The sequence below is a fragment of the Delphinapterus leucas genome, chromosome 9, assembly GCF_059928025.1.
Source record: "Delphinapterus leucas isolate spDelLeu-1000000601 "Yukka" chromosome 9, BTC_Dleu_Yukka2, whole genome shotgun sequence".
Lineage (NCBI taxonomy): Eukaryota > Metazoa > Chordata > Mammalia > Artiodactyla > Monodontidae > Delphinapterus > Delphinapterus leucas.
In genome coordinates this window covers 81,275,171-81,299,460 of record NC_143137.1, presented here as the reverse complement: position 1 = coordinate 81,299,460, position 24,290 = coordinate 81,275,171, and the positions used below count along the sequence as shown (strand labels likewise).

General features: G+C 35.2%; 1 protein-coding gene across 2 annotated transcripts in view; it reads right to left on the bottom strand.

Moving 5' to 3' along the window:
- The window catches only part of HGF (hepatocyte growth factor), an 83,254-nt gene that overhangs the window by 39,260 nt on the left and 19,704 nt on the right, over nt 1–24,290 (bottom strand). Inside the window, exons 4-8 of one of the 2 annotated variants that reach the window (XM_022554351.2) lie at nt 23,810–23,922; nt 22,196–22,310; nt 16,669–16,811; nt 10,582–10,702; nt 9,087–9,205 (exon numbers count right to left, since the gene is read on the bottom strand). In XM_022554351.2, the coding sequence (XP_022410059.1) occupies nt 9,087–9,205; nt 10,582–10,702; nt 16,669–16,811; nt 22,196–22,310; nt 23,810–23,922 (611 nt within the window). The remainder of the gene's footprint in view (nt 1–9,086; nt 9,206–10,581; nt 10,703–16,668; nt 16,812–22,195; nt 22,311–23,809; nt 23,923–24,290) is intronic. The other variant, XM_022554352.2, reaches the window with a different exon arrangement.

Genomic DNA, 24,290 nt, shown 5'->3' with positions numbered 1-24,290 from the left:
TGGACCTGGGATTCCTGTCTGAAACTTTTCTCTGGACTTTATCCAAGACGTTTCTGGTATAAAATACTCAAAAGACAAGACTTTCATGAAAGGTCTTCAATCCTATACTCTTACTCCTTAGAAGATGACTTGGAAAAGACCTCCAATACAAGATCTTTCCCTTGAGAAAGGATATTGATAGCATTGTTTTTTCCTGACACAGAATACAATAAGAGGATTATATTTCTATGAATCTCTGTTCTGGCCTTGGATGAATTAATAAAATTTAGCGAAATAATCAGCTTTCTTTAAGAAAGAAAATAATTTGCTAAAATTATTTTCCCAACACACAAAGACACTGAAGTTTAAAACGTTACATATTCCTTTAAAATGATGCCAGCGTACACTAGTTACTAGGAGGAAGGATTCTTTTTATGTAGTACCAATGGCAACGTATCTTCTTAAGCTACTGTAACAAAGTAAGACTGGGTGACTTAAACAACAGTAATATATTTTCTCATAATTCTGGGAGCTGTAAAGTCCAAGATTAAGGTGGCAGCCAATGGTTCCTGGTGAGAGTTCTCTTCCTGGCTTGTAGATGTAAGTATAGACATACCTTTTTGCTATGTCCTCATATGGTATGGAGAGAGAGATCACGCTCATCCTCTACTTGTAAGACCACAAATCCCATTGGATTAGGATCCCGCCATTATACTTCATTATCCTTTATTATCTACTAAAAGCCCTATCTCCAAATGCATTCAGGGCTTAGAATTCAATATATGAATTGTGGGTGCTGGGGAGCACAGTTCAGTCCACAATGATAATTTTGATAGAAATCTTAACTATCAAAGATCTGCCTCGGCCACACTTCTGCCGTGGAGAGTTGTTCAACAGGAAATAAAGTTTCAGTTATGCAAGATGAATAAGTTTTAGAGATCTACTATGTATAGTAGATCTACTATACTATGTTGTACATAGTACCTATAGTTAGCAATACTTTGTTGTATACTAAACAGTTGTTAAGAGAGTTGTATTCTTACCACACACACACACAAAGGCAAGAGGGGGCAGGAGGAAATGTTTGCAGGTGATGAATATGGTTATAATCTTTGATTGTGGAGATGGATTCATGGGTGTATGCATATGTTCAAACCTATCAAACTGTGTACATTAAATATGTGATGTTTTAACATATCAATTATACCTCAGTAAAGCTCTTAAAAATATAAAATGGCTGTGGACACTTACATATCTAGAAGTTTAAAAAATAAGAAGGAAAAGAAAGAGGAAGTGAAAAATAAGGTAAAATATGACAAGATTTGTTTATTTTGTTGAATGAAAAGACATCAAGACATCAAGCAATGAAGGAACAAAACTAGCTCATGGAAGCATGAAAACTGACAATGAGTTGAGGTGATGGGAAGAAGGTATGAAGCAAATCTTCCTGGTTGGCAATGTTTGGGAAAAGCCAAGTTTTCATATGAAAATCAAGAAGCATAGAAGAAATTCCAGGAGACACTAAAAGAAAATGAAAACTACCACTGAGCAGGAAGGTAACCGTGGTTCATTCAACAAAGACTTATTGAACTCCTGTCACATGCAAGGCAATGTGGTAACTCTGTGGAATACAAAAACGACCTGGTCCTTACTCTTTTGGAGCCTACAAATTTTGATAGAGACAGTTATTAACCAAATAACTTCAGAAATAAATGTAAAAACCAAATTCTGAGAAGTACATGGAAGGAGAGGTTTATGTTGCTATAAATATACAATAAGGAATTTGACCGAGTCAGGGGAAGTCAAATGAAGAAATGATAACTGACTTGAAATTTGAACAATGGGTAGCTGTCAACTAGGTGAGGAAGGAAGAGAAAATTTTTCAGGGGAGAGGAGATGGCAGGGGTGAAGGAACTATAATGAGAATATGGAAAATACGAGGTATAGGGAGAAAACTATTCTGGCTGGAACAGAGAGCATGGAGAGAAATGTATATGAGGCTAAAGATAGGGGTGGAGGAGTAAAGGATGGTTTTGTTTTGTCTGTGTCCTAAGATCAAAGAAAATGATTAAAGAGTTTTAAACTGTTGTGTATGTGTGTGGTATGCTAGGCATAGGGAATGATATATTCAGATTTTTTTTTAAATGTCATCCTGTTTGCAGTGTGGAGAAGGGATTGGAGGGGAAAGCTGGTGAACGTGGATATAGCTCCACTCAGAAGGCCACCCAAATATTCAAGATGAAAATAATGCTGTCTTGGGTAAAGGAGACAGTGATGAAGTGAAATGGAGATTTGATAGATACATAGAAAATAAAATTGACAGGACTTAATGATGGATCAAATGTGAGGAGTGAAGGAAAGAGCATGTTTAGGATTGTTCTAGGCTTTTGGATTTTAAACTGTGTAAATGGTGGTACCAATCATGCAAAAGAGAGCTTAAAAAAAGCAGATTAGACCATCCTATAGGATAAATGAAGAAAATCAGAGAAAAAGATAATAAACGATAAAAGTCTCCAACCAGGCAAGTTGCTGGTGGTAAAAGGTGGGGAATAATTGGAACAGCCGACAGGTATATCCTAGCAGGTGTACTTTAATGGGACATCAGCCTTACACATATGACATGTAGCAAGAAAGCTCTTCTCAGAGGGATACCTGGGGTTCCAGAGATCTTTTCAGGGATCTAGGAGGTCAAAACTGTTTTCATAACAATGCTAAGATGTCACTTGTCCTTTTTACAGTGGAATTTCCAGTTGCACTTGATGTATGATATCCCAAAAGACTGAATGCAGAAGCAAATATGAGACACTCAGCTATCGTCTTCTAATTAAGGTAACATTAAAGAAATTTACAAAAAATCTAAAGCAACGTCATTGTCCTCCCTATTTTTCTGAAAAAAATAGTTATTTTTCTTTTAAAATGTTATATTTATTAACATCCAATGAGCTTATTATTTTTAATGAATTAAATGTTTTTAGTTTATGTTTTAATTTCCAATACAGTAGATATTGATTCATGTGACCCACGGAGACAATTTGGGGTTCTCAATAATGTGTAAAGATATCTTCAGTCCAACTGATTTAAATACTCAATGGGATATTTAAGGGACATCAACCACAAGATAAGGGACATTAACCACAAGTTAGCTTTTCAGTTGCCAAAGAGCTACTAAAGTTCACTTCAGAAAAACACGATTAGTCCCAACAAATATTATTTCTCTCTGAAAAGCAGCGAACTAATGTATAGAACAAAGTCTTATTCAGAATATGAAGTTATTATTATAGGGGAAAATCATAAAAATATCAGTACTTCATTTAAGCGCTGCATGGGACTTCCAATCTTGCTATATGTTTGCAGTGTCTTAAAATTTCATATTCTTGGAAGTCTGTTAAAAGTTACACAGCCAGAATATGTGTGGGCTGCTGCCATTTAGGTAGACATCACCTTCTGAAGAACATGGTGTGAAGGAGGACTGAGAAGGCCTGTCCCAGAATACCCTGCTACACATTTGTCAGGGGATGAGCAATGTTCATCCTTCACTTTCAGTGTTATACTAATTGTAAGATTGAAAGTTGGAAGCAAAGTGACAAGAATAAATTTGTAGTTCATTCAGCTTTTTAACAAATAAAAGGAATTGAGAGCAGTATTCAAAACCTTGGATCTGGTGTAAACAGCCCAGTGTCAAGGCAATGTCAGCTTTTACTTTACTAGTTCATGCTAAAATTCTGAAATTTTAATTTTATCATAGATCTTGGTCTGTTTTGTTCACTTCTAGGAAAGTTCCCAGCAACTAGGAAAGCATGTGACGTATTAAGAGCTATTCAACAAATATTTATTTAATGAATTCTATAGAAAAGGGGCAAAAACTCATTATGCTCTCTCTATGCTTCCTGGGATTGCTGCTATGTCCAAGGCTTCTGCTATCACATTCACTTATGACTCTGCATGACCTTCAGGGAAGACTGAACTTAGATGTACTTTGAGCACAGACATGAAGCACCTGCATCTCAATATAAGCAGAACCAAACTTATTATCTTTCTCCTCAAATTTATACCTCTCTTAAATATGTATCATCTACCCAATAACTTAGGAAGAATATTAGACTTTACCTTTTCCCTCTCATTTCCCACGTTATCCAATTCATCATTATATATGGGACATTCTAACTCTTTAATATTGCTCACATCCTCCTCCACATTGTTTTGTCACTGCTGACTGCCTTAGTTCACATTCTCTTTCTTACTTGCCTGTTAAAATCAACTCTTATCGGCCTCCATGCTAATTACCCAGAATACGTAGTAATTCTTCTGGACCAGTAGTCTTCAAATGTTGTTGGTTTCTTTAATTTGTTTTTGTTTTTGCTCCTGTTACTAAAATAATTTTGAAAAAATATTTATATTCCCTCTCTTGCTTTTAAAGTTGACATCTACATTTTTTGTGCTAAGTTTAAATAGCTGCAAAAGATGTGGTTTCTAGCATGTTTTAACTATCGATAGTTTTAAATTGAAAATTTTTGTATCACTCTTCTAAATGGATTTAATGGACTCTAAATACCACAGTGATTTGATACCTATACCTTTTTCTGGATAAAATGTACATTATCAAGTTCTTTTTCTCCTTGAATCATTTTTCCATTCCACTTTACCCACAGAATGTTATTTTAGTGTAATGTATTTTATTTTATGTTGGAGAATCTTTTATTCCTCACCTATCATACTTTCCTGAAAGATTTTTATATACTTAAATTTTTAAAAAATTTCTTGTGACCACAAAATTCTAAGAGATAAATGCACACTATACTAAACACACACACAGCCACAAACACACAAATATACATATATATGTATACATGTTATGGATAGAGTTATACAATTATTAGCAGAACGTAAATGATAAACAGCATTAATATATAGTATTTTCAAAGGTCTCTTTGTTTAGTGTCCCCAGGACAGTGCACCACATTAATATTCAGGAAGGATTAGCAGTTTGCCTTTTTTCAATAAAGTAGCAAAGGGCAGTTGTCAGTGGGCAGGGAGGAAGTTGAACTTGACTGACTCCTTGGGAACACATGCATCTCAAGCAGAAGACTTTGGGAAAGAATTCATATAGAAAACTAGGAGCTGGAATTTGAGCCCTTTAACCTATCCATGCCCATAAACCCCTAGGACAGTCTTTGTGTTCCCTGGGGTTTCATAGATACCGATTTGGAAGCTACTGTTCTAGATGACAAATCAGATAAGACCACTCTCCCTGCTTAATTTTTCAGTGTTTCTCATGGCAACTGGATGGGCTACTCTTGGATCCTACTTCATCTGCCTCACATCAATCTTATTTTTCTTATCTTCTTCCATTTCTCTGTCTTTACCCCATCCCTACCCATATCAACCTAATTACCATGTCTTGAATATTGCCGTTCTGCTTCACCCATCATGTCTTTGCACACCTTTCTCACTGGCCTACCTAATCACATTTTGTAGAATTGAAATAAGGATTATTGACAGTAGATGGAAAGCACCCTTCTGTAGATGTTAAATAAATGGTAGCAATTATAACCTTCTTATACAGTTATTATATAATTTAAAAAAAGAGTTTTAAAATTCCCCTTCAGCTTTAGAGGAGACAAGTGACACAATCATAAACTCTATTCTTTTCTTCAAACATATTGAAAACTCAGAATGAATTCAAGCAATTGGGACTGAGAGAAAACCAGAAAGCTCACCGAAGAATCAAATGATACAAATAAAAAGTGACAATCAATATTCTCTTACAACTAGTGCATGTAAATATGTGTGTGGTATACAGAATTCTAATACACCCCTAAGATTCCTATCCACTGATGTACACTCTGTAATCCCCTCCCCTTGAGCGCGGGTAGAACTTGTGAATATAATGGGAGAGCCACTCCTGTAATTAGCTTATGTTGTACAACAAAAGTGAAGAGACTTTGTAGATGTAGTTAAAGTTCCCAGTCAGTTGACTTGAAATTAATTAAAGGAAGACTTCCTTGGGTGGGCCTGACCTAATCAGGTGAGCTCTTTAAAAGCAGGTGCAGAGCCTTCTGCATTGAATCACAGTGTGGAGGCAAAAACTGACCAGTTATTTTTCAATCATTTTCCCTAATAAAGATATACTATTTTCCCAGGAAAACAAAACACTGTTATTTTTACCTTTCACAACTCTGTGTTAAGGGGAAAGAAATTATATGGAAGTTCTAAAGGATATGATTTCTGAACAAGTCCTTTTGACATTCATCCCCAGTGCAGAATCTTGGGTACAGTGGGCTTATAAAATTTTAATACCTTTGAAAAATATTCTTAATAAATAAATGGAAGAGGGTGCAGAGGTCAGAGGTTGAAAGTAACAGAAAGCTATCCTGTTGGCCTTGAAGAATTAAACTGCCATATTGTGGAGAGGGTCATGTGGTAGGAAACATCAGGCAGTATCCAGGAGTTGAGGATCTCAGCACTACAACCACAAGAAACTGAATTAGAATATTGGAATGGGACACCAAGTCTTAGATGAGACAGTAGGTCTGGTGGGCACCAGGACTGTGGCCTTGTAAGATCCTAAGCAGAGGACACACCTGACTCATGCCTTGACTCCTGACCCACAGAAACCATGAGATAAGAAATATGTGTTATTTTAAGCTACCAAGTTTTTGATAATTTGTTATGCAGCAATCGAAAATTAATACACAATTGAAACCATCACCAAATTCCTTAGTTTTGCATTGTAGCCTTTACTATATGTATAAGCCAAAATATCTGGAAGACATTCTCTCTTATGCTTTCCAAAATTCCTGAATGTCACTTTATTTCATTAATTTTAATAAAAATATAGTCTCTATATATAAATTAGAAACTAAAATCTGTCCTGTAATAAAACATTTTTAAAATATTCCCAAAGCTGAAAATATTTTTATCTTAACTACAATTGACCCTTTAACAGCATGGGTTTGAACTGCATGGGTCCACTTATATGCTGTTTTTTTCTATAGTAAATGCTATAGTACTACATGATCCCAAGGTTGGATGAACTCACGGATACAGAGGAACCCAGGAGGTTCAGCACCCCCTAATCATCATGTTGTATATACTATATACTGTATATAGGTTGTATATATTAATACTATATAGGTTGTATGTACTATATAGGTTGTATATACTATATACTGTATATAGGTTTGGGTCACAAATTCTGCCACCATTTTCTCAGAATTAGCATCCTATAAACATCACCCTCTGTTTAAAAAAGCCATCAGAATTGTTGCACATTAGTTGTAGAAATAGCTAAATGTGGACAGAAAAGAAAAAGAAATTTATCTAATAGTTAGAAGTGTCATATTCATTCTATTTTTTTCCTCTCCCAATGTCTTTTAAAAATAGCCAGTCTTATGCATGCCAGTTGAAAGGTGAACGTGCCAGTGAATAGGCATGTGAGTGTGTGTGTGTGTGCGTGTGTGTCTGTTTATACTGGTCTTATTCCAGAGACGATTTTTGAGTGCCTAAAACACACACAAAAAGAAAAATGGAGGGGAAACTATTGGTTTCTTGTACCTAGCTGGTCTAGAATTATGGACAGATTAACAAGATTTAAAAACTCATTGAGTTGAACTAACCAATCTATACAGAGAAACACTGTCACAAGAGTCATCCCTTATTTTAAAGGACCAAACAGATGGTTCAATTTCCTTGGAACACTGTGTTCACATTGAGAGCCTTCCAGATTCTGAAGTTATTTCACATATGCCAGACACATCTCCTTTCTGTGGGTTTTATTTGAGTCGTCCAAAACATTTCCTTTTATTAGCAGGTCTAAGTGGAGAGATATTTACCTTGGCAGTATCATAGTGTAGATAATACTGAATAAGTCTGTTCAAAGAAAGAGCCTCATCATGCCAATCTAGGGAAATATGCAAATCCCTATCCATAGCCTCATAATTGTATATTTATCATTCTGGGTGCTGGTACCTGATTGTATGTCTTTACATTTTTCTCTCTAGATATATATATATCTTTATATTAGCCAGCCAATTTATAACATGATTCCACCTTACTAAATTTATGCAATTCTGATTTGAAAGCATTTTAGGATCCAGTTCAAAAAATAAGACTGTACACATAGAAATAAAAGCATGTTTATGTCTAATTATTATCCAGGATTATTTCAGAGAAGAATAAAAGTGTGTGAGTTAACTGTGGAGGAGAGGACCAAGATTTAAAGGGATATCGCAAAGCAAGTAAGAAAAGAAGCTTTTATCATAAACTCAGGAAAGTTGGGTAAAGGCCAGTATGTAGAAGGATAGTAGGACTGCTAAAAAACAGGTTGAGGGCTTCCCTGGTGGTGCAGTGGTTGAGAGTCCGCCTGCCGATGCAGGGGACACAGGTTCGTGCCCCGGTCCGGGGAGATCCCACATGCCGTGGAGCGGCTGGGCCCGTGAGCCATGGCCGCTGAGCCTGCGCATCCGGAGCCTGTGCTCCGCAACGGGAGAGGCCACAGCAGTGAGAGGCCCGCGTACCGCAAAAAAAAAAAACAGGTTGAAAGAGAATGCAGGCTGTGTATAAGGACAGCCAGAGAGGTGAGGATCAGCTACTAGAGATTAAAGATGTCTGTGAGAAGCTCCTGTTAGACTTAGTTTTCTACATTGCAGCCTCTGTCATTCACCAGAAGATGTGCATAGTCAGTTGACAGCTCATGTTATGTCTGGGAGGATAGGTAGGAAAAGAATACAGGATTGGAAGGTAAGAATCCGAGGTCCTAGCTCTTATGGCCCTAATGACATTACGATACTGCACATAATCCCTGATCATTTTCCTCCCTCTGTAGATTTTTTTTCCCTTTTTCTTGGTAACATGAGAATGTTTGTCTTTACCATAAGTATAAATGTTTTGTGTGTACGTGTGCACTTGTGTGTGTACCTCTTTCAAAATAATGGCTCTCTGAAAATGCAAAAGATTGGGTAGGATTATGTAACACATTCTAAAAATGTTAAAACCTATACACGTTAAAGTATCAAGTAAAATAGTTGTTAACCTGTCTCACTAATAATCGCCTGCTTAGATCCAGTCTGTGAGAGGAAAAGGAAGCAATAAATTTGACCCTAACTTACCGCACATTTTAATTGCACAGTACTCCCAGGGGGTGTCAGGGTCAAGAGTATAGCACCATGGCCTCGGCTTGCCATCAGGATTGCGGCAATAATTATCATCAAAGCCCTTGTCGGGATATCTGCAAACCACACCAAGAAAAGTGTCATGTAAATCTGCCTGGAACACCACCCAGCTCTCAGCTCACAAAATAACTTTTGACTTAGCTCGGATACTGTTAGCTGAGGGAAGAAGAGATTTTCTGTGTTTTGCCCTACAAGGACTGCTAATCATTAACTGCTGAATCTATTACTGTGCATATTCTACTAAGGCCAGAGTACCATCCCCTTTGCTAATAAGTTAGGTCCACTTGGTACCGGTCCACTGGTTGAGGTCCCAAACTGAATCCCCTTCTTACAAAGCCCAATTAAGGACAGATTACATAAACATGACCTCGTGTAGAATGCTCATTAAGAAAACAGGTCCTCTTCTAGGGCAGACTTAAAGTTCAAACTGAAAGTTAGGTTTCAATAGCTATGTTACTAATGATAGCTCAGTTTTAGAGCTAGAGTCTTCCTAGGTCATGCCCTCACCTCCAGCAGAGCTAGAGACAAACTCCATCACACCACTTTCTCTATACCCACCTCCCTTTAAATTAACAGGGCCCTGAATTGGTGAGTTGTTTTTAATTGCTACCATATTCCTTCTGCTCTCACTTAAAAGACAAGAGATGCACTAAAAAACAAAGCAGTTTTAATTTCATCTAGAAGAGCAAGACAAAAAGAGAAAGAAGAAAGAAAAAACACCTTTCAGCAATTTCAGAAGAAAGGTGGGGATAGACCTTCTTCTGTAGTTATTTGTATTTTTATTCTTTATAATAAAAAGAAGGAAAACTTTTTTTCAACTAAAATGTTTCCTGTGAAATGAATGGGCCAAAATACACATAATTTTTAAACCATTTAAACTCAAAACCTACTCCTGAGGAGAAAAATCCTCACAAGAAAGCAGCCAAAATCCACCACAAGAAAGCAGCCAAAGAATTGTTTGCTCCACCTTTCATTCCCTCTCTATGGGCATGACCTGCATCACGGTGTCACACATTGACCCCACTTTACCTAAGTCACGGAAGGTGTGGCATTAGAAGGAGATTCACATTCACTTTTATTTAACAATAATGCCGCCCTCCCCAGCTTGGGCCTGTCAAAGTGCTTATTATTGAATGAGCTTTTCTCTTTTTGCTGCTGTGGAAGGGAAAGAGGAAGCTTCTATTACTGTTTTCCTTCTCCAGCCACTGATGCTTCTGTGTTCAGGACCATCCTGATTTCAGGGACTCTTAACCTAATCAGCCAAGCCCAGTTGGAGGTGAAGCCAGCACTCTCATATACCTCATCATAAATCCCTGTGCCCCAAGACTATCAGGAAAACATTATATCAAGAGAATTTCCATGGTAATTTGCCATGGGGCAAATAACAGTTTGTAAATAGAATCACTGGACGCAGGATTTGGTGGTATTTTACCTTTCTGGCAAGAATTTATGCCGATGTGGCGTCTGATGATCCCAGCGCTGACAAATCTTGCCTGATTCTGTATGATCCATGGGACCTCGATAACTTTCCCCATTGCAGGTCATGCATTCAACTAATAAAATTAAAGCATGGCATGTTAATTGCTTCTGACAGCAAAATCAAGAACACCACTGTTCCATTTAAAGAACAGTAAATCACCTATTTAGCAAGGATATTTTTAGAAAAACTTATATACCCTTTTAACTTTAAATTAGGGCTTAATATCCATTAATAGTGGTATAAAATACTCCCTACTGAACTTTTCATACAGTTTAAATGGGATTTTTGTAGTTAGTGTCATACAGATTTACCATAGGGCCAAGATGCTGCCTTTCTAATTTTTTCATAACTGTCCAAAAGGTACCTAGAAACTGAAAATCCTTGGAGGTTTTCCCTTTGTTGTTCTAAAATGCCAGGGGTCTCAATATCTATACTGTCAACACGATAGTGCTCTTCTCTCAACTTACCCTGCAACACATACACAGAAAATACACAATTTAAAATGAGTACACATCATACTTCTACAGTTAATGCCAAGATCAGGACCAGACAGATCTGAGAATGTGAATACTTTACAGGACGAAATCACGGTTCCTTTCTATCAGTGAGTATCCACATCGAATAACTGAGCAGACTTGCATACTTATCTAGCTTAGGATAGAACATGACCTGCTATTGAACTTCTTGTACTCACTGTTTTTAAAATGTGTAAGTTGATCTAATTATGCTGGATATTGTTGATGACTCTGTGAAGTTAATTAATAGTTCTCTTCTGGCTGGCCTCTTATACCACACTGAAAACTCTGAATCACATCAACTAGCTGAAAATAAGCCTTCTCAAATGGACAGGTTGATTTGTAGCACGGCAGGCATCCTGTGGAATAAATCATTGCTTGGCTTTCCTACAGATCCGGCAAACTTCCCCAAACACATCATTTGTATCTTGTGATTACTGATTGTCTAACATTAGCTGAAGTGGGAAAAGATATCAGTGTTTAGTTTTATCCACCGGGATCTAGCCTAATGAGTATTTGTAGAAGTTCGGGATATATTATTAGAATCGTCACTTTTCAACTTTGATTTTTATAACCTAATAGGCCGTTAATAACTAAATCCCTAAAACATGAAACCATTTGGCCTGATCCATCTGCTTCTTTTCGTGCAGGTTGATCTATGAACTAAGACAAGGGACCAATTCAGCTTCCTCTCATTTGATACTGAGATCCCCCAGACAACAGTCAGTAAGCTCCTGAAATATAAATGACAGGGATCCAAGAGCATACTGATAAAGGTGCTCTGGTTGGCCAAGGTCAATCCCACATAGGTTATGTAGTATCACATTTCAGCTTTCCATCTGAATGGGGGTACAAACTTAGTTCCCATTTTAAAAAGAATGCAAGGTTTGATATGTTCACAGAAAATGATACAACATTGATCATTGTTGTTTGCGCTTTTGTATTGAATGAAAGAGTAGAATAGAATCCTGTGATCACAAATAAGGGGATAAAATATCCACACGTACAATTTCTAATCTTGTATAGTACTCAGGAATCAAAATATAACTATTTTGTCTCAGTCAGAAAATGCAGTTTATAAGAGTATATCCTTTTCTAATTAGAGTGAATAAAAGTATTTTCCGGGAAACTGTGTTGGGGCATTATTTAAAAACACTTCTCCTGAAACTTTAGAATTTTTAATTTTCTTAAGGAAACATAGCTACACAAATGAAACAGGTGATTCTATAAGGTGACTGCTTTCCAGCATGAGCAGTAGATCAGTGCTTCTCCAAACTTTAATGTGCATAAAAGTTACTTTGAGATCTTGTTAAATAAAGGGCAAGTTCTGATTCAGTGAGTCAGGACTGGGGCATTAATAACAAGCTCCCAGAGGGTGATGATGATGCTGGTCCTTGGACCTCACATTGAGTAGCAAGTTTGTAGATAATTTATTCAATTCTGAAAGTTCTTAGTGTTTGGCTTTTAGGAAAGAATGGATTTTACTTAGACCTTGAAGGATGGATAAGATGTGGATAAACTATAAAGGGGCAAAATAACATAAACGGTACAGAAACATAAATTAGTATGCTGTTTATAGTGAAGTGAAGAGAGAGTTATGAATGCAGGTGCAGAACTAATGAGATTGAAAAATAATAAAAGTTAACCCAAAGAATGTTAGAATTTTGAAGGCAATGAAAGTTGCTGTTGGGGTGGGAATTAAGTGAATCCTGTGATAGGACTGAGATGCTAAGTATATTATAGTTACGTATTCTTTGATTATTCAGTACTTTTAACATATAAGAAATCATTTGACCCTTGCAGTGAGGAAAACAAGGCTCACAAAAGTTTTAAGGGACTTACCTAAAACAGAAAATGCCAGATCTGTGCCTGGAACATAGGTCCTCTGACCCACAGTCCAGCGCTCTTTCCATTCTCCCTAATTGCCTCTTTGTCCTACATATTTTAACTTGTTTCCTACACATTCTTACTGGTCATACTTTAAGATAGGTTGAAAGCAAAACTTTTAGAAAGTCAGTCTCCCTGCCTTTGCTCAGTATTGTCCTCATTACCCTCTTCGCTCCTGTCTATAGCAGTAGGTTGCCCGCCTGTTGGATTCTCACCTATTGGGGGCTAGGAGAAACGAGACTGGCCATCTTATTCAAGGATGAAAAATTTGTGGTTTCTCCATTGCATCAAACCATCAGGTTAGTCATAAAAATTACTTCGAGAAAGGCAAATTTTGAACTCATATTTACTTCTCAAACTTCAAGAATTCTAAGACTCTTTTAAGTTTTCCCAGCTCAAAGTCAAGCCGTGTAGGTGGAAACCAAGTCCACCTACCTACCAAGGACTCAGGTGAAAGCATTATCTATATAGGAGTGCAAGAGGGTGAGGACTGCACCTCCTGCTGTATTTCCTTTTGACTCTCTCTATTGTTGCCAGTGTATTATTTAACCATTCCAGCAAGTTCTTCCCTTAAAAAAAAACAAACAAAAGCAAAATACTGTCCCAGTTCACAAAAGCTCAAACTAAATAAATGTTTATATTCATAAGTAAATGAATACCTTTTTCTAATTATAGTTCTGCTCTAATTGTTAATAGAAAACCCCCAAAACTACACATTAATTGTAATATAACTAGAATTAATTTAACACCTTTCTCATATACTAACTAAACTCAGAAATTACTGTGTTCCATTTTTATCAATCATAAAACCACAAGTGATCTGAGTTTACAGACTAAAACAGCTATTTTGAAAATACCTCTCAGACAAATCCACTCTAGTGATTACTTCAGCAAAACTGAATGTTTAAAATATGAATAGTCTCACAAATCCACATTTATAAATAATAGTTTTATTTAAATCTTTGTTTTTAAAAGTCTTTTGCCACACAGAGTATGGAATTACACATTTAAAGTTATGGCAGTATTATTTGGTATTTTAAGTGTAAGGTATTTAAAAATAATGATTATGGCTTAATAAAATGCATTTACTTGAATATTTATCATTTAAAAAATCTGTTTCAATGATTAGTGATTGCTTTCTTTTAAATCCCAAGCAAATGTTAAAGCAAGAAGTCAAATTTTATATACCTCTGTTTTCCATAATCTTTGAATTAAACATTAATGGTAATATTTTCTTTACATAATTATGTAAGGTTCTAAATGTGATAAACGAGTATTCATTTTGGAATGCTTTATATATTTCAAAGGTTTAAATTAAAAGAAAATAATTTTAATCTTTAAATACCAGATATATTTTTATGAACCAAAATTGCAGACAAATTTCAGGTGATTATTTAGCAAATATTTTAATATAGTTAAAAAATTTTCAAAAAATATATACTGTTCTACTTGTCCTTTTCCAAAGAACAGTCCAAAGTTGACCACATACTTTTCTTATTTAATTTTAAAATATACAAAATGATGTGATCATTAATATTTCATCCATAATAATATAACCTTTGGAACTTGACATTTACAATATCCATAGATTAAAATGTCTCACCCATCATACTATTTAAGCATTGTGGATTTTGAGGCTTTTTCCTCATATATGTATTTTAATAGAAATTTACATCATATCAACATTATTTTGTATATTTTGTATTACCCATTTTATAAATAGCTATTTTTCTTCATTAATGTATTGACAATGCTTCTTCTTATTTTAGATCCTCTTCATTAAAATCCTGCTAAAACATTGTTTATGTTAGCATGAATTTAAATATCACAGCTCAATTCACAGTCCCTGAAATATGTTTAGCCTATAGGACAGGTGTTGGTTTACTTCTCTCACAGGAGGGTTATTCTACTCTTTCAGACTTCTAGCTGTTTCCAGAAAAAGCATATCTGCAACCTTTAATGCCACCGTGACCAATAGCATCGTGTGTCCTTCATACTAATGATCAATGCCCTTTTCTAAGGGAGGTGCGATGACCTCAAATCATTATAAAATATTAGGGACGTATACCCTAATGAGCTAAGGAATACCAGAAATTTTTCCAAGCATTTATTTTTTTATCACATTTATTCTACATTGCCTGTCATTTTAGATATATGCCAATATAGTTTGATGAAGGTTCTTCTTTTAAATCAGGGGTTGAAAAATCACATTCCCACAGACTAGGCAGGCAAGGTAAATGCTAAACTGTTTAAAGTTTGACCAATTTACCTTCCCTTGAAAACACTGTCCCAGATCAAACAAAACCAATAAAGAAAACTCCTTGCCAATAACTTTCAACCTCAGAAAACTGTGATAGCGGAGAGTTCCCTAAAAGTAGGGTTTTCTTCCATGTGTAAATTTAAGACAAACATTACAGACTTATTCATACAAAACAGACATTCATAACGTTATCACAGATCAGTTTATTATTTTTAAAAGAAAAGAAAAACAATGAAGAAGTTATAGTGAACAGAATATGATATGGAATGGAAAGTAAGAATTTACAAACAGATGGAACTGGCTCTAGCACATGAATTCAAGAATGTTAAATTAACTAACAACAGAAAACAAATTCACCTTCTCTGTGACAGTTAGCTAACAATGGCCTTTTTATGTGATAAATATCAACCTAATACTTAATGAATATTATGGAAGAAATAGTTCAAAAAATATTTGGTTAATAACAAACAGGTAAAATATCTTACTATAAAAATTGGACAGCATTCCAGCCGTAATCCCCACCCCAGGTACTTCAAAATGCTACTAAATTTTGATCAGAATTCAATCCATGTTTCATTTTGATTTTCAGTATTTTAGTTTCTGACAGAACTAAAAAGCCAGCTATTCAGTAGCCAGATAACCAAGAAAAATGAAACCATATACAATGCTGAAATGGTTACTCTTCCTTCTTGCCCGTCATTCAGTTTCCACTGTAAAAGTAAGGACAGTGCCCTTTCATGCTGTGAGAGGAGGTGAAGACACAGACATGGGTTTAGAGTGCCTGCCTTCCAGACAGCCTGTGATCTACTGTTTTGATCTCTTCAGATACCATTCTGAATGGTATTCAGTTCCAGACTATGTATCAAATTTGGTTCACCGAAACACACACAGGGCACTCGGACTTTCAGTGACCCCCTTCCTTTATTCTCTTCTGGGTCCGTATACCCTTGCCACACCACTTCAGAATAGCTTTGACAAAACTTCTGCAGAAGCGGGTTCTGGATGAGTAGAATTAGCGTTACTCATAAAGGGCTAAGTGTCATTCTGCTCCTTTCAGGTGATGTATGGGAGCAGATTTTGAGCTATTATGAGCTCAAAACAGCAGATGAGGAAGCCCAAACTTTTACTCTCCCCAAAGAGATACCTGAGGCTCTTTTGAAATTCAAACTGATAACTTGCTCCATTATTTTGCATTAATCTGATGATAATCAGTTTTTTAAACATCCTATAAAAATGCTCAAATTATGATCTATAGTTGCAATTGAATGAACATCATATTCATTGTGATTTGATTCAATTCTGTTAACCTTTAATGTGAGTTGCAGTTTTACACAAAGGGAGAGCAGAGTGCCCCACATGGCATTCAGGTTCATTTACCTTCTGAACACTGAGGAATGTCACAGACTTCGTAGCGTACCTCTGGATTGCTTGTGAAACACCAAGGTCCCCCTTCTTCCCCTCGAGGATTTCGACAGTAGTTTTCCTGTAGGTCTTTACCCCGATAGCTCGAAGGCAAAAAGCTAGTTTTAAAATGATAATCATTACAGTATAAGAGCATGCAACTTTTGGGGGGGGGGGCTATTAATTTTACTAACTAGTGGGTATGTTTTCCCAAAAGTGGAGAAATCCTTTATTCTATCTCAGACCTCCATAGATATTAACTTGAATTCTGTCATTTCCATCTATTCTTAAGATACTTAAATTTTATAGACATTTACCTAACTGAATTCTCGTATTCAGCAGCCTTAAAAATGATTCATCTCTGGATTCACTGAGAGCCAATCATTCTAGAGCCTAATTGACATTGTTTGAACCACAATTTCAAAGTTCCACTCAAAGGCAGCAAATGATTGAGGAAAGCCACTTAGGAGAGGACTGCAGAAACACTGCCCTAGACCTTGAAATCTCACTATTACACTGCTTATCTGAGATAATTATTTGTTTGTTTATTGCTTTTCTTATGAATGATAGCCCCCCTTTTTTCTGCACAATTGAGAAATAGATTGATAAAGTAACAGGAACAAAAGGCCTAGAAACAAATTGAATCTGGACTCAAATTTCAGCTCTGTCTTACTAACTGGAAACCCCAGCAGGCAATTTAGCCTCTTTCAGCCTACTAGCTTACCTATACACTGAGCATAACCATAACTTATAACATCTTACACCTATGTGGTTGTTTTGAGAAGTTCAAAGAGATGAGAGAGTAATTGACACTTAATAAACTCCATCTGTTATTAAGCACACTCCACTTAGTAGTCTTTAGACTGTCATAGTAAAAAACAGAAATGCTTATTCTCTTTAAACATTTTAAAAGTTTTCCCTGTGACTGGGGCTTGGTGCTTTCAGGTTTAGTTCATAATAGTTGGCCATTGCATGCAGACTGCAATATATTACCTTCATTTAAAATGTCTAATGCCCTGGTTATAATTTTGTTACCAGCACACAGTACTTCAACATAAGAGCAGAAGAGTTCAAAGCCCTTTTTATTCTTTTGTACTGCTTGTGACCTTGGCCTCAATGATGCTGCAAGTGTCTGCTAAACTGCACACAAAAAAAGCATAAGTAAACAATATATATCTATAGGTAACATTAGTAAGCACTTCTTTTTGAAAATCCGGTTACATTTTCAATGTTCAGTTCAATTTTTGCTATAAAGCTTAATTTCTACTTTTACTGACCTCTGAGATCTAAATGGTACTTAAATTACAGTGAAGTCCAAAGATCTTAGTCTCTCAGTAAATACCATTCAAATATGTTTCCTACCCATTGAAACCTCTAGTTAAGAAATAATCATTTTTGTTATGCTGTGGCATAAAATAAATATGGACATGCCTTGGGTACCAAGCAACATTTTGCAATGAAATTATTTAATTTGGACAGGAAATACACCAGAGTTAAGTGCTCAGAAAATGTAAATTATTGGTCAAAAATAAAGAGTCCAAGAGACTTACTACTAACCAAACATTTTCAAGATATCTATTAAGTATTATAAACATGAAATGCCAAAATGTCTTTACATAAAGAATTTATATCCCTACTTCACTAGCATTTTAAATATTGGGGAACAAAAATTAGACATTACATCTTATGACTGACAAAAATTATAATATAATGAAAACTTATCATGACTTTACAGTTCCTAACAGTAATTTTCAAATGAAAAATAAGTCATCTTTTGTCTTAGTTTTAGCCCCATTATTCCAGAATAATTTAAGATAATCTTTGTGCCATTGTGTGAAAATTATTTCCTTTCACTTTGCCAGTTCCTCAATTTTTCATAGTAAATTTATAATGAAATACTCATTTTTCTGATAGAATGAAAACTGACTTTTACCTTATATTTTTTCATAAAGTACCGCATTAATCAAATTTACCTAAGAAAATCCCCCTATAACTCTATTTTCTGAAAAAGCTTGGTATAGTATAGTACTGAAAATAAGTTTTTGTTGATCACAAAAATCTACATTGTTGCCCCATATGTATCACTCGACTAGTATATGACACTAGCCCTTAGATAATTTACTTATTCTTTGGGTTTTCAACTTCACTTACGAGATGAATGGAATCAATTAGATTATTATAAGCTCCTTCATTTTATATCATTTTATGTATTAAGTTTAAAAACTAAATAATGATTTAACACATGTTAAATGCACACATATAAAATATCTACAGTTTTAGAGATTTTGTTACACACACAGACACACACACACATATACATATACACACATATACCTTTCCAGGGGATTTGTAAAGCAAAGAAGAAGCTGTGAAGAAGTAGCGAATGGGACTTCCCTGGTGGCGCAGTGGTTAAGGATCCACCTGCCAATGCAGGGTACATAGGTTCGAGCCCCAGTCCGGGAAGATCCCCACATGCTGTGGAGCAACTAAACCCGTGAGCCACAACTACTGAGCCTGCACACCTAAAGCCCGTGCTCTGAAACAAGAGAAGACACTACTATGAGAAGCCCGTGCACCGCAATGAAGAGTAGCCCCCAGTCGTCACAACTAGTGAAAGCCCACGCACAGCAACAAAGACCCAACACAGACAATAATTAATTAATTTTTAAAAAATGAAGTAGTGAATGAATAAGTCAACAGTTTAGTAGGAAAAATGCAAGTAGGAAGGGAAAGAGATAAAGTAGAAATCAAAACTAGCTATGGTTAAAAGATGAATAAAGTTTTCCCACTGGAGTTAATAAAAATGAAAAATGAAGAGAAAAATGTGTGCTGCTTTCCACAATTCTATATCAATGCATATCACATTCCTCTTTAGGACATGCAGGGTAAAGAGCAGTCTGGGTCATCTCTTCTCTTCAGTCTTTGGTGTATATGACTTTTTACCCCGATTAACTGGTTTTCTTTTGTATTCTGAAGTTTTCAGTCTGCTTTTCTTTAGTATCCCATACTTGACCAAGCGATGAAGCCTAGCCCCGCTCTTTGCATTCTATGTGTTCATTCAGCACATGTTTATGAGAACCTATTACACACACACACACCCTGTGCCAGTCAGTAGGCTTTGTAATAAACTTTTACTCACATATATACTACTTTTGGTTCTCTGTCCTTGTGAGCAAGGCTTTATTTTTAGAGAGATAAGTGAAGGAATATTTAAAATTGAGTTATATCCAAATATACTTTGAAACATAAATTAGATCTTCTGGGTGCTGGCCACCTTTTCTTTTCTTTTAATATGAACTGTGTTCATAGGAAACTTGATCCATTCCATCATCTGCTTCTTTAATGAATGCTGGGTGGCCAGTGAAGGATATAGATGTAGATATCAGGTCACCTGATTTTCTAGTTAAGCTTCTGTACTAATTTCATCATCTATCATCATCTTCCCATTAAGCCATTTGTAAAATATTCCAATTTAGGGAGTTGACAATAAATCACTCCTCTAGACAGATGTATATAGATATATATTTCTCTTTCAATTTTCCATAGAGTTAATCTTTAGTTAACACTTAAAAGTGTTAACCTAGCATGTAGATATTCCAATAAGTTGCTAATTGATGAAAATGTGTTTCTCCCATTGAATAAAAAAAAATTGATTAATGTACAAGGTCCTCTCAGCCCTAAAGCTTTATATCACAAGGAAATGTTTGTTGGTAAAACAGCTGATTGGACTGGGAAGCCAGTTCCCAGGGAGATCTATTTCACATGCACTCCTGTAGCAGAGAATGACAATCATAGAGAATTTGGGTTGAAATAAGACCTCTAGTAGGTCATCCAGTGCACTCTCCTCAACTAGGGTAGGATTGATTTCAAACGCCATTCCTTTGTTCATGAAAAACTTAGATCCATCTATTTAAGCAAAATGTTTTCCTCACTATGCAGGGAGTGACACCATGCAAATCCTTATGAGAGGACAAAACCAATTACATTGTTTGTTTTGTAATGTAAAGATAAAACTACGTTTTGGAGGTATTCATGTAATTCATAAGTAGTGAATTTGGAAAAATTAGTTGTTTTCTGTTATTGAAACACTGTAAAGCTGATCTGCTTGGACACTTACTAGCTGTTGTTAACAAGGCCAAAATCACAGGTTTGATCCCAGTGTAGAGCAACCAACTCTTTTTCTTTTTATGTGGGCCAGTGAACTCCGTTTCTGTTTACTGAAGTAAAATCATCTTGCATAGTTTTGCCCCCCACCAAATGAATGAAATGGAATAAAAAGTGGATTCATCAAGCAAGTTACTACCTCTATTGCAAAAACAGGTCACAGCATGTATCCTACTGATTTGCTGGGTGTTTAAGGCCCTGGGGTTGTTAAAACATAGGATACAGAGTGACACTGGTGGCCTCAGATTCTGGCCATACCACTTGCTAGTTGTGCATGACCTTGAAAAGTTACTAAGGATCTTTGCTCTTCAGTTTCACCATATAAAAAATAGAACTAATAAAATCACCTACTTTGTGGTTCTTGAGAGGATTAAATGAGATAAACCAGGTATACTGCTCAACAAGGTACTTGGCACATGGTAAACTAAGTCTTCCAATTCATCTAATAACCAGGGAGAGCTGTTTTAAACTACTTTAGTTCCTGTTAAAATTCTTTGTGAAATAAATCTTGAAAAACTCTGGCTATATATGCCTCTCTAGTGAGTAGATATCTATGTTTCTCCTCCATGATGATTAAAATTCTCAGACTAATGAGCCTATGGATATTATGTTTACTCATCTTTAAATAGCATTCATCTGTTATAATGAACACAATTCTTCTCTTCACTATAGACATTTAATTTCCAAGGAGTAAGAAGTTTTCTCTAGTCATTAGGCACTAGGTGAAATGGGAAAGTTGGTCAATCTGAGGCATGAATTTTTAGCAGAGGTTCTCAATTTTGACTGTGATTTAGAATCACCTGGGGAACTTTTAAAAAAATACTGGTGCCAAGTGATTCTGATTTAATTGGTCTGTGTTGACGACCGGGTGGTAGGATTTGTTAAGGGCTTGTAGCAGGTGATTTTAATGTGCAGTCAGGTTTGAGAACCACCATGGTTAAAGAACATTTGGGCCCTGGTTATGTAAGATCAGAATCTGTTCCATCTCCAACTTATCACAGGCAACCTCTCCACTCCAGCTGCAGAGTGCTGTGCCTCTTCACAGGCAAAGAGAGGGAAAAAATTTTTTTTATTATTTTTTTATTATCTCTTCCCAAACACCAAGATCTATAAATTGAGGTTTTGAGGTGAAAAAATGTTAGGCTACATCTTAATGATAATTTTTTTATTCTTTGGCTAAATATCAGTTACAAATTCAGATAAGCTTTGGCCTAATACGCTTCTGCAAAGTTGGCTAAATTATTATAGAAGTGTAGGATTATTCTGAAGCACTAACCTGGGATTGGTAACACACCTATAAAAGAGAGGCTCTATCCTCTTTTCTTCATGCTATTCTTACCTGTGTTCGTGTGGTATCATGGAATCCCAGGGCTGGCATTTGATGCCACTTTTAGTGATAGATACCGTTCCCTTATAGCTACCTCCTTTACCGATGATGCAGTTTCTAATGTAGTCTATCAGAAGAAAGCAGAGAAAAATGTTATCACTATGTGTAACATATCTGCTGTGTATATTAAAAATAAAAATGATAAAATTCCATTCAAATCTTTCAGTAATGCTTATAAACCATCACAAATCATATTGAAATTTCTTGCCTAAAAGTTCTACTAATATTTTCAAAATAATACATTTCAGAGTAATCCAAAACAAACAAAAAAGACGATTGAGGAGTTTTAATTTTGTGAGTGTATACCTGGATAACTGTAGAGATTAGTCTACCTACTTAATGTAGATTATTCTGTATACTTAACTGGACAGGCAAATTTAATTTAGCATAATGATTTGCTCAAATTCACAGACCATTTTAAGAACATATTAAAAACAAAAATTTGTAAACCTATATTGACTTCAAAAAGTTACTTTAAGATAATGGAAATAACTGATTTGTCTTTATATCAGTAAAATTGTGTGGGGTTTTGTGTATGTGTGTGTATGTGATAATTACATTATGCTGATTATTATTTTCATATTTTTGCTAACAGATCAGCTGCTAAATTATAGGACAATCAAATTGAAACAAGCTGTATATTTCTATCCAATAATAGTATATACAGTTGTTAGCAACCTAGAAGATTAAAGATGGTTTTATACTAGATTATGAATTATGTTTAGGATTTACAGAATTATTGGGGTGTATAGAGATCATCTTATTTTCTAACATGAATTAATTTTAATTTCATTTAAACATTTTCCCTATTAACAAAGAAATGTCTGTGTATATTACTAAATACCTAAGTTTAATAAAAAACACAGTATGATTTAAGAAAACATTAAAATTGAAATAAATAGTATTATCATAAACATAATTCATGATTATTATTTTGTGTAATGAGAGATTTATTCTGTAAAATACACATTTAGTAAACATTCTTCAATTATTTTATTATTATAAATCCACTGTTGAACAAAATAAACACCTTGTGAATATAATACCAAACTACCGAAGTAGACAAATTAATAATATGGTCTCAATTCTTTCAAAGATTTTTTTAAAGTATGTAACTAGAAATAGATCCAACTAATTTTTCAAAACCTCCACGTTTTGTTGTTATCAGCAATCATCACTATAACTTAGATTAATTATCCAAAGTTATTAAAATTTAGAATACTTTAGTAAACTCAAAATTTGCTGTTATATAAAATGTCTTAAACTAATAACTTAAGGTGGCACTTTCTAAAATGACTGTGGAGAATATCAGTTCCGGGAGATGTTACTAGAAATAAACAAAGGGGGGGGGATAATCTAACTATGGAAAATTTGGGAAAAGCTCTCTTTAAAGTATCATACTGAAAATAGTCAAGGCAGTAGTGTCATCTGTCTTAATAGATGAATTGACTGCATAATAGATCCATGATATAATGGAAAAATCAGTTCGAAAGTGCACTGTGGCGGGCAATTACATATATTTTATACTTTGTTTCATTATGAAATATTTAGGGAGAAGCAAGTTACCTTTGTTTTCATAGAGGTCAAATTCATGGCCAAACTCTTTTTTCACTCCACTTGACATGCTATTGAAAGGGAACCAGAGGCATCGCTTTCTTGCTTTGTCAAAAACAAAGGCCCTGAAAAAAATATCTGAATGAAAAGAAGGAATACTACTATTTATACAGTTTTTAAAGAATAGGCACCTGGTTTAAACAAGGAAGGCAATATAAAAACAGATGCATTATTACATATACAGAAACATGAGGGATATTTGAACCTACCATTTTGCTAGCCAAATAAGACAGAACAAAATTAAATTTTTATAGGTGTAGATTTAAATATCAGATAGAATAAAATTTGAAATGTTCTCATGTTATTCTCAATGCCACATAGAAGAATGAGGGCTTCAACAAGCAAAATCAATATATAGCACAACTACTTGGAATATTTCTGAAGACTTTATTTTTTTTTTTTGTAAGTACACAGCAAGTTGGAAGATATTTTT